Source organism: Periophthalmus magnuspinnatus, chromosome 1 (genome assembly GCF_009829125.3).
Source record: "Periophthalmus magnuspinnatus isolate fPerMag1 chromosome 1, fPerMag1.2.pri, whole genome shotgun sequence".
Classification (NCBI taxonomy): Eukaryota; Metazoa; Chordata; class Actinopteri; order Gobiiformes; family Gobiidae; genus Periophthalmus; species Periophthalmus magnuspinnatus.
Window position 1 is genome coordinate 13,420,252 of NC_047126.1, and position 11,248 is coordinate 13,431,499.

Consider the following 11,248-nt stretch of genomic DNA (forward strand, 5'->3'; position numbering starts at 1 on the left):
ACATTTCTTTCTTACCGCCCTAAAATTAACTTTGGTGTTGCGCTGTGCCGTTCATTTCATTTGCCTCAACTCCGTGTAGCGAAGTTAATGGTTTCCTAGCAACAAACTGGTTTCCCGGCATGCAACGCAACTAAACAAGGGCATGTTGGCCATGGAGCGCGACATTTAACAGATCAATTACCATGAACAAAGATGTAGGGTTTAATGTACCGGTAATCATGAAAACATGAATGTAGAAAAAAAAGAATTTAATTCATGAATAATTCAATTCACAATTCCATTACAAAAATGTATTCTGTAAACATTAGACATTAGAACGAGGCATCACCTCCTCAAAGTAACAGTGGAAAAATTCAATTATATTTAGTATTAACATTTTTTAAAAAGCTATTCGAGGTGGTGTTGTCAGTTGTCCTCATATCATCTCTGTGTCGCACATGTGTCTTTTCCTCTGTTGTGATGCAATCATATTCAACTAGAGGGAGGAAAAGACAGAATGTTATGAGTATGTGATGGGACTGTTTTGTACTTCAAACTCGGTGTCAAATTACATAGAGACCTGATGTGTAGCTGCGGTTGCTTTTTGTTCAGCTTGTGTGAGGCGTAGCTGAAGACGGCTGGACTTCTCCTGATACTCTGCTAGCTGTCGTTCATACTGAAATACATTACATAGCAAGAATATACCTTGCATAGGGACTTAGGATGATTTGATTTTAAACTGACCTCCGCAATAGTGGCACAATCAGTCTCAAGCTGCAATTCAAGCTCATGTGAACGTTGCTTCTGACGATTCAGCTCTGACCTTGAAAAACAAAATACTATGCATAACATATTGACGTGAATCGCACTGAAAGTCTAACTTTGTTGTTTCTTTACTTGTGGCTCATTATTTTAGTCTCAAAGTCCTGGATCAGCTTTTTGGCCTCTTCTTTCCAGCGCTGAGTAGTTTTTTGCTGTGCTGTGAGAAGGCGGGTTAGATCAGCACTATTTCTTTTGCCCGTTTCTTCCAACTCACGAATCTGAGCATCCAGTTCTCGCTCTTTCAAGCAATACTCCTGTTCCAACTTTGACATCTGAAATAGTAAATAGTTTGATAATTTGAAATAATCACAGCTTCTCATTTCAAATTGATGGTAATAACCATTACCCGTTGCTTGGCTTTCTTTTGATCAATCAAGTTTGATTTTCTCAAATCATCCATGTCTTTGCGGAGCTGAGTGTTTTCCTGTTGCAGCTTAAGGCGCTCCTCACTGATGCTCACACACTCCTCCCTGGCTGTAGTCAAAGAGTTCTGCAGACGCCGTACTTCCTCTTGGCACCGGGACAGTTCTTCGCTGTAGCTGTAGAATGATAAACACATCAAAAGGGAAGGGTGAGCTGGGCAGATGGAGAGGAGATAACATGATGTTTCCATGCTAACATCATTAATAGTAGCAGATGGAAGTGTGCTGGCACCACTCCTGCTGTCACCTTACTGTTCCAAGAGGAGTGAGAACTGAAACTGGGATAGGCCACTTACTCCATTTCCATCTTCTTCAGTTTGCTCTGAGTGCTTTGCAGAGTGAGATTAATGTCTTCTCTCCTTCTCTCAGCCTCCAGACACCTGTGGTGAAGAGCCTCTATCTTTTTTAACTCTGGCTCCGCCCGTCCCTCTTTGTACACCTAAAACACAGAATTCATAGCAAAATTACTTTTACTATTATTTTTTTTTACTACTGGTTTTGCTGTAAACAACCTTCTCCAGTTCTTCCTCTACAGCTTTTCTCTCTCGAAGGGACCTTTCAATTTGTGATTGTTTATCTGCACATTCCTGAAGTGACAAAGGAAAAATGTAAGGAAGCTAATTTTGGTGTGACAACCACTTAATTTCAAGAGACTCTTACTAGCTGTAATGCAGACAGCTCCTCTGTCATCCTGAGAATTTGAAAACTGCACTGTTTCCGAACATTCTCAACCTGTTGATAATAAAATATAGATTAGCTTTGTCTGTGTAATCCCTCAGTCGTCCAGGTCCAATTTGTCTTTTGCTATAGATTAGCTTTAAAAATTATTTTTCACAGTAATATTTCTGGGGTTGGAGGACTTACCTCTTTTCTCGTACGGACTGCGGCATCTTGGATCAACTGCTTTATAGTCTCCTTTGTCTTTTCCAGTTCCTCTGTTTTTTGTTTTTCTCTTAACAGGGCCTTGAGGGAAAAAGGAACAGACAGAAGTACATTGTCAGAAAATTTGGACCAAAATGACAGAGATGCATTTGCCCAGATACTCTTCTTAACAGAATGATGTACCTGCTCTTTTTGCAGCGCACCCTCCTCTGCTGCCTGAATGCTTTCTCGGACCTTGGTAAGAGCTGCATATTTCTCTTCCTCTAAAGTGGTGCAACGGGTCTGGAGCTCCCCAACCTTCTTCTCATAAACACTTTGCTCTCTACGAACACTTTCTGCTTCCTGTGTTGCAGCATTTAATCTAGTAAGACAAAACGAACATCACTGTCATGTAATACTAAACATGCAAAGAGCACATTGAGAATTATTTTAACTATGGACCATAATTTTGCACTCTTGTGACCTTTATAAAGACTGAATGAATGAATAATGTAATGCACAATGCCTGTTAACTGTAAAACATCCTCTCACCTGGACTGTAGATGGCCCAAGGCAGACTGAAGCTGCTGCAGTCTTCTGTCAGCTGCATTCTCTCGACCCTGAGCCTCGGCTACATCTTCTTCCTGAGCACATGCAGAGTGTCTTGGTCAATTCCATTTTATTTAATGAATCCACTTTGCCCAATTTGACCACTCACCCGTCTCTGCATCTGTTCCTCGAGATTTTGCAATAATTTGGTCATCTCATTTACTTTGGCTGTGGCTGTCCGCAGTTCAGCCTTAGACTGCCTACAAAACAAGACAGGAACATGCTTCACATATTTACCATGTCAGTATCTTTTTTCCATCAAATTGTAAAATTATAATTACCTGTTGTAACTTTGTAGCTCCTCCATCTCAGTTGTCTGCTCAGTTAATGTCTTCAGAAACTGCTGGTTGGTCTGTGTGTGGCAAGAAAGACAGGAGTTCCATTTGTGGGGCATATCTTCAAATTCTATGTAGATAGATAATGTTCGCTTGTTTAAACTATTTTTCAAGTACACAACTTCTAGTAAGCCCTTCCATCTGTCCACAAACACAGTCTCAAATATACCAAAGGCTGAGGGAAAGCTCAAGGCCAGCCCACACATTAAATATTCATCAGAGAGCTATAGTATTACTCCTCATTGTTTCTGAGGTGTAGGACCCGGCTAACATGTCACTGCGTGTGTATGTGCATGTCCTTTGAAAAACCTAAGGCATAGACTAAAATGAGCAAACAAACTACAACACAGCCAGAGTAGATAATGCAGAGTTACAAAGGGAATAAGAGACTCTAAGCAATTTACAGAAGTTGCAGAAGATATTTCAGTTGTGAGACAATTTGATCCCACAATTAAAATAGAAGATAATAATGTAATAATCTTTTAATCAACCAACACTTACCATTTCTAGCTTCTGATTGTCCACAAGGAGCTTTTGTGCTTGTTGCTGTAACTGAACAAGCTGATCCTATTATGAAAAAAAATATCTTAGATAAAATTTAGCTGTTTATAATAAGTCTCTGAACAACGAAAGATAGCTGGCTACTGGGAGAGCATTTTAATGGTAATGGCTCCATCTAGTGGTAGGTGAGAGACAATAATTACTCAACTGTGAGTTGCTTCTTCTGGGCATCGTGCATCTGTGTGTCAGACACAGACTTCTGGTAGATCTGCTGAAGACGATTTAGCTCCTGAGACGTTGTTTGCCACAACTCCATGGCCTGCTCTCGCTCCTAATTATTAAAATATATTAATGAACTTTGTGTTGCTGAAAAAAGAAAGATTGTAAATTCTAATAAAAACCTGTTCAGACAGCTGTATCTGCTCCTGGAGATTTTTGATGATGATGTCCTCCTCCACTGCACTGCCCTCTGTTGCTGAAGGCATTGGGATGGCATGTAATTGTCTCTCTACTGACTCTCTAAGCTCAGTGTGTAGCCTTAAAACAGTGGGAGTTTAAAAGGACATTTTTTAAATAGAGCCCTGTATAGACTACAAATAGAATTCAATTTTGTCAGCTGTCATCTATTCTTGAATATCAACAAGGTAATAAGAGCCTGGCTCGCTAATGCCATAGTCATTCCATTTTTGAGAGGTGATTTTAATTAACACATAGTCAAGTGGAAGGTCACTAACAAATGAACATGACCTTTGTCAAGACTAAAAGACCACAGCTTCCCTCACTGATGAATAGTAATATACTATACCATATAATATCTAATTCATTTTGTAAATTAATTCATCTATGTCAACTGTAGTAGGCTATAAAATTCAAGGAGAAAACTCCCTGATTTAATAAATCAATGCCTAGCTAATGGCATTATCGTATCTTGATTGCCAATTACAAATTGAAGTTTGAAGTTTATTGGGTAAAGGGCTGACAACAAGCATACCTTTCATTCTCCTTGACAACTCTGTCCAGCTTGACTTTTATGTCTGCCATTTGTCCCTGTAAATGAGACAGGAAAAATTAAAGATTAAGATTAAAGATTTGCATTAAAGATTAAATAAGCATATGTTGTTACAGTTAAATACACTAAGTGTACCTGGTATTTCTGTAACTCTTCCATCATTTCCTTTATGTGACGATCATATTCATCAATCAAGGGAGCCATTATACTGCAATGTTTAAGATTGTATGAGGAGCACATTAAAGAGCAACTAAATCAAATCTTGACCAATGTAAAGCCAAACCTTCTGTCAGTAATCCAAGGGGTTGCGGGTTGTGCTTGTGGTTCCACTTCAACCTAAACATAGATATTTGCATTTCAAGTTAAATGTATTCAAGCAATTTACTCGGGATGAGATTTCACCATTTTGAGCTGCAACTCAAAGTGGATCATACCTGTGATAAGACTTGAGGGTTATGTCCATGTTGATATTGGCTCAGGACAGAATTTAACCTCTGGACTAAAAAAAAAAAAAAAGTATGGGATGCTGTTTACAAGCACAATTAATGTGTCTATGTATGTGACAGACGTCGGAATAACATCTCAAATGTTTGAATTGTGAATCAAATTGACAAGTTAGCGACACAATTTAATTAAATTCTTACCTTGGTCCCGCAAAAAGTGTAATTCAGCTTCCATGTTATTTGTGTGTGTTTTTTTAGTGTAGTAGTCGACTCCGTGTCAACTTTACAAAGGGCTTATGGTTTTGCTCTAAGCGTCAGATGCAGCTGGTGGTTACCAAACATTAGCTCACCTTTAAGCTAGCTGATCAGGCTAATCAATCTCAGAAAGGATACTCAATTGGGACAGTCAAATAAAGCATTTTCATTAATCGTAAATGTATTTAAAAAGATGGCTTTTCAATAAACAGCAAATACGTCGTTTTTAAGCAGTTTAACCGCAAATCAGAGTTTTTTTTAAATCTCCAGTCACGGCGCCGTCTGAACAAAAACCAGCCAATCAGCGTAAACTAAAGGTACAACACGGAAAACGTTCCGGGTACAACAATGAGGAAGAAGCGTTCCAGCTGCCTGCTCCTTTGGACTTTCATTTCAAACAAGAAATGAGGTATTTTTATTCAGCCTTTAGGCATTAACAGTTTTTAGGTTTAATTGGGATGTTACGTTTCATGTTAGATATAGGATTATTAATATATAATATTATTATAAATATTAAATATTAGTGTTTGTTAGCTCGTGGAGGAAGGCTACAAAAGTTAGGGAGCTATCTGCAGCATGAAATCCAATAATACTGGTAGGCTGTGTGTTTTAAACTGAAACAATAAAGGGCACTAGTGTTTGAGAGTGAGATCCATCTTAATCAATCTTTATGGCATTACTGAGTTACTGGATAACAGCTGTTATTGATAACAATACAAGAGAAGCCTATAAATTCATAACAGGAAAGTTAGGAAACACACTAAGCTAATACAAGGCTTGCAATTTGAGACATGTGTCCAATTCGTGGATTACAGTGTTTGACTTTTATTTATGCAACTCTACAGCTTTCAGAATGTCTGTAAGTGAACATGTCCTGACTGTACTGTTACCACAATATGACATCATGAAATCTGTTTCTTTTTTACAGTCTCAAAAACCAACTGCAGTTTGCCATTGAGCACACCTGGGACAGTAATCCTGTGGACCATGATCCAATCAGGATTATCTTCTCGCCTGGGGCAGGGGGTCTGAAGATGCAAGTATTTGGTCCCTTTTTTAATGATCCTGCAGCCCCTCCTGGACCCCCTGGACATGCCTTCCCTGGACTCTGGGATTATGAAGGTAAGAATAAAGAGAAGAACTGACATGCTTTCAGAAAACACTTCACTTCAAAGTACTATCTTACTTTGTTTGTAGTTTGTAACAACTACTAATCAAGGACTCAAATTAGGCCTTGCATACAGTTCCATATGAAATCTAACAACAGTCTAGGACCAGGTATAATTTAGGTTTACACTAAATCTGAAGACCAATCTTCTGTAAGGCTTGTTTAGTCAATATGCCATGAGGAACATGGGTCTGTTTGTGACACTAAATCTTAATAACAAATCCATTAGCACTAGTGACAAAGCAATTACCCCATAATGAAGATGAGTAATAACAGTAGAGTCTAATTGACCTAATGTAAGTTGGATTTCTAGTTAATGAGCCCCACGTATTTGGCCTCATTATGAAACATATTGAAGGTGAAACCCTATTATGATCTAAGTAGGTACTTAGATCTATACTTCTATATTCTTTACTTGTCTCTCCTTAAACATATAGCCAATATTGTTGCTCTTTTCACCCCAAAATACAACATGCAGTATTCTTTTTTTCTTTTATTATAGTTGTAGAATCATTCTTCCTAGACAGCACTACAGAAAACTACCTTGAGGTGGAAGTGTGTCTGTAAGTGGTAAATTTTTGTGACAGCTCATTTAAAAATCTTTTCATAATAACACTTAATTTTTTACTTCTTTAGACATGGGCAACATCTCATATTGTTGCTGTCAGGTGTCGGTCAGGCCTTTGTGGTATGCAGGAAATTATATTTATGGTTACTGGTAACCACAACATAGTGTTGTAAAATGTTTTTATCAGCATTATAAATCATTCTTTTTTCCCTTCAGCAACAACTCCCTATGGTGTTTACTGCCGCAGTCACTGGAGATAGATGGATGGGAGAAGCTCTAATTCCCTGGGGTTACTTCCCTCCTAATGTTAATAAGATGAACTCTTATGCCATTCATGGATCTGGCGAGAAACGCACTTATGAAGCACTTTATTCAATTCCTAAAGAGGAGATCGCAGAAGGCCAAAAACCAAACTTGTAAGTACTTGTTTTGTTGTTGTTTTTTTTTTACACTTTTACACAGACTGTGCACAGGTGTGCACAGTCTGTGTAGACTGTGCACACCTGTGCAGGAGTCCTCTTTATTTTACACTAAAATCATTTCATCATAATACAGAATAATAATAAATAAATAAATACATGATTCTTGGAAAAATACATTATACTGAATACATTATGTATGTGTAATATTAGTTAATTTATTAATATTAATATTAATATTAAGTATGTATGAGTTATTCAGATTCCTATTCCTATTATGGCACATAAGAAAAAGGTGCATGTAGGCACATAAGAGAATATTTGATACTCACATTTGAGTACCATTTGATTCACAATATGAAGCAAGGATTTGAATAATTTGGCAAGAGTTAAATTTTGGTGCAAATGCAACCAAACTCAAAACTATTGCTCTTGAAAAACCCATGTGAAAATGCACAGTGCACTGGATTAGTTACATAAGGGCTGCATATTAGACAGATGGTCTGACATGATCACCACATAGGCAGGTGGTCATAATGTTTCTGATAATTTGTTGATAAATGTTGTATAAATTACTGCATTTTCAGATATATTTTCTTGTCTGCCTTGTAGCCACCTGCTGCAGTATTTCCAAGATTTCCAACTGCAGAGCATCATGGGAGATGACTGGGTCCAACCCGAGTCTGAGTTTTGGAAAGGAAAACCATAAAGTTCATGTATTTTTGAAATTCAGATATCAACAAAAGGACAATAGTTCAAACACCTTGACAATGAACACAATCAGTTAATGTTAATTATGTGCTAATTATGTGTAACAACACGACACACTCCTTGTCAAAATGCATTAAATCTCAAAGACTGCATGCAGACAGAGACACACCTGTTGGCTCTCAGTGTATTTGACATCACATTAAACTGCTTTGGCAGAGTGTGACCTGCGGCTGAGAAAAAGAACTGTACACATGGAGGATATTCAACTCTTCTGTGTCTCAATATGTGGTTGAATATCTGAACTGTTAAATCCAACACCTTAAGTCAAGTCAGATTTATTTATAAAGCACATTAAAAAACAACCAGTGCTACCCAAAGTGCTGTACAAATGCAATATAATGTGCAATATTATAAAACAAAACATGCAAAAATAAAATGGAACAAGACAAATAGAATACAATACAAGTCCCACTCAGCTAGTGTTAAAAGCTACATTAAAGACTTCAGCTACATTAAAGATAATATGTTCCAGTGAGGTGAAAGATTGTGTCTGATAAATACATTTGAGACAATATACTTTGAAGTTAGCCAAGAATGAATTATTTGCAATAAAATTTGTAAAAATCATTACAAAACTTGATACATTTTAAGTAATTTTATATGTTTGTGATAATAAACAAAACAATGACAATGTTGTTGAGTGTAATCCTGGCATCACCGTGTTACTTTGTGTGTTTTGTGAAAATTTACCACTGCATATAATATACATTTTTACAGAATCAAAAGAATTCTTAGTTTCAAACGTGTGAAAGGTCAAATATGAGATATGCCATAGTTAATCATGTACTTACACCACAAACTGATTTAAGCTAATAAATCTATGTAACGTTGGCTATGTTTATGTCCAAAGAAATGAATAAAGGAAATAATTATAACAATACAATAACTGGATCTATAATATAGATCAGTGAAATGATGTACTGTGAAGTAAAAAATGAAACTAACCATTACCCATCTGGCCAGTTCCTCCATCTTCCTCTTAAATATTGAAATTCAGATCACAGAAGTAGTGCAGTCCTAAAACATCAGAGACCGTAGCCTAATTTGTGTCTTCCTTCAGGGCTCTCCCTCAGTCAGTCCATGACGCTGCCCCTTGGAGACCCCATTTTCATCCTCTGCTCCTGGATCCCTCCTCTGACCTGAAGACCAAAGAGCAGGTATTGATTCTCACGTATGTCTGCGCTTCACTGTTGCAACCCAAAATCCCATATTGAGCCTTATCACTTTTAATTGGTATTCTCTACTTTGAAATGCATAAGCCAAGGGAGTGTGCTACTTCAAGCCCTGTCCCAGAGATCACCTGTGGAGCCAATTCAACACACATGCATACATAGTCTACAGCATTAATTCCCTTTTACAAATTAACTGCTGACCTAAATAGATTAACAAGATAGATAGCAATGGCAATAGGCTGTCAAAAATAATATTCATAACTTCAGTAAGCCCGGCCACCTGTGCACAGTGGTGTGGCGTGTGTCCCCACTAGCTCCCTCTAATTAGTGTGAAAAGATGAGAGAAAAGTGCAGTACAGGTATCGCGCTCCAAAACCCCAGCAGACAAGCAGACACAAGAGGCTGTCTTAGCCCTGTAAAAGCAGACCAGCCACCTCTGAAACATTCAACAGGGGCTTAAAGGTGATTGGAAGTGTCAGAAACTTTCTGTTGATCACCACATCGCTCTCTATTTTTTCTTTCCTGCGTCTGATTTCTTTAAGTTTAAAAAGTGTTTGAGGGTATGAATGAGGATAAAGTTGTGATGAAAAATAGAACGACTGTGATAAAAGAGGAATCGCATAACATGAAAAGAGTCAGAGATTGAAAAAGTGGAAATGGTAATAACTTTGCCCAGGTTCAGTCAGAGAGGTCCAAATGAAAGATTCATACTGGCACTAATAAGGTTTAATTTGTGGCTTTGCGAGCTTGACCTCAAAATGCTGTCTAGATCAGGGGTGTCCAAACTCCTTTGAGCGTTAATACCAGGTCTGTCACTCCAAACTGTACTTTTCAGGTGATTATGGGTCAATACACTAAGAGACCTAAAAGCCAAGAAAAATGGGTCTGAAAGGCCATAGTTTGAGCTAGTCTGTAGAACCTAATCCTCAAGGGACAAATGTAGTCTTGCTGCTACTACTACCGTCAAATCTTGAAACATTATGTAAACAATGGAAAGTTTTAATCATTTCAGACTTTGCCAGATACTGTCACTCTTATAACTGTTAGGCAATCTTTATTTCACAGTTACAGGGGTTGTAAAATAAGACAGGAGGTCATATAAGTTTGGAGTTTTATTTATTCAACAGTCACTATATGTATCCCAGAAACTATGGGATATGGTATGTGGTTAATTTAGTTCAGTTTATTCATCCATGTCATCCAGGAAAAATAAAAATTACAATTGGCCAACTATCCAGGTGGGACACATGCCTGTCACATTCATGTCTTTGAGAGAACCCACAGTGAGGATCACATACCCAGATGGTAAGTTCTATCAATGCACTTTTCACAAGGTTAAAGCTGTCGAAACAAATGACAGTAAACTATTGTGTCAGTCTGCAGCCAAAGTAAGTAACGAGGCGGAGCTGCAATGTTTCCCTGTGCGATCACTGATTAATTTTACCTAATTACTGTCCAACAAGTCGATCATTACCGGGAAAACTGCAGGGGTTAAGGCTGGAGGCTGCAAAACATCTGTGCCCGGGCGCCTCAACTGAGCGCGTCGTGACATAGGAAGGACTAATTGCAGATGAAGCCAAACTTTGTTGCATACAGCAGGCAGTGGTGGTGAGAGGAATGTGGGATGGAGCAGTGGATAGAGACAAGACTAAAGTGAATACATGGGGCAGTAATGAGGGCCACACTAGGTTCTGTTCTCAAAAGCACAGCAGTAACAGTTTGAGCTAAAAAGAAATCAGATTTTCACTTATGTCACCATTCATATTAATTGGAGTTCTAATGGGAGATGATCCAGCACCACAGTAATGCTGACTTTTAATTTGCCTTTTTGTTTTGTTTTTTTTTCATTTTATAAACCAGTTTATTCATTATGGAAAGTTAAAGTGTATAGTGTTCTGATATTTGATAATTTTT

The 11,248-nt window shown here is 37.9% G+C and overlaps 2 protein-coding genes across 3 annotated transcripts; one reads left to right on the forward strand and one right to left on the reverse strand.

The window, feature by feature from the left end:
- Positions 1 to 247: 247 nt before the first annotated feature.
- Positions 248 to 5,626, reverse strand: LOC117377587 (sodium channel and clathrin linker 1-like). Its single transcript, XM_033974041.2, has 21 exons — positions 5,183 to 5,626; positions 4,973 to 5,037; positions 4,822 to 4,874; positions 4,674 to 4,746; positions 4,521 to 4,576; positions 3,931 to 4,066; positions 3,738 to 3,860; positions 3,530 to 3,595; positions 2,975 to 3,045; positions 2,803 to 2,893; positions 2,637 to 2,728; positions 2,289 to 2,466; positions 2,088 to 2,186; positions 1,884 to 1,955; positions 1,736 to 1,810; positions 1,520 to 1,662; positions 1,148 to 1,340; positions 877 to 1,073; positions 724 to 802; positions 560 to 655; positions 248 to 475 (listed from the first exon to the last, which is right to left on the reverse strand). Exons 1-21 carry the CDS (start codon positions 5,214 to 5,216, stop codon positions 416 to 418), a joined length of 2,052 nt encoding a protein of 683 aa, XP_033829932.1. The 5' UTR covers positions 5,217 to 5,626; the 3' UTR covers positions 248 to 415.
- On the forward strand, positions 5,569 to 8,952 carry c1h4orf33 (chromosome 1 C4orf33 homolog). 2 transcript variants are annotated; one of them, XM_033968397.2, is made up of 6 exons: positions 5,569 to 5,645; positions 6,165 to 6,358; positions 6,907 to 6,967; positions 7,041 to 7,092; positions 7,189 to 7,388; positions 8,004 to 8,952. In XM_033968397.2, exons 1-6 carry the CDS (start codon positions 5,641 to 5,643, stop codon positions 8,098 to 8,100), a joined length of 609 nt encoding a protein of 202 aa, XP_033824288.1. In that variant the 5' UTR covers positions 5,569 to 5,640; the 3' UTR covers positions 8,101 to 8,952. The 2 variants fall into 2 exon arrangements, with proteins under 2 accessions (XP_033824288.1, XP_033824283.1); XM_033968392.2 differs by lacking the exon at positions 5,569 to 5,645 and adding an exon at positions 6,001 to 6,095.
- Positions 8,953 to 11,248: the final 2,296 nt, after the last annotated feature.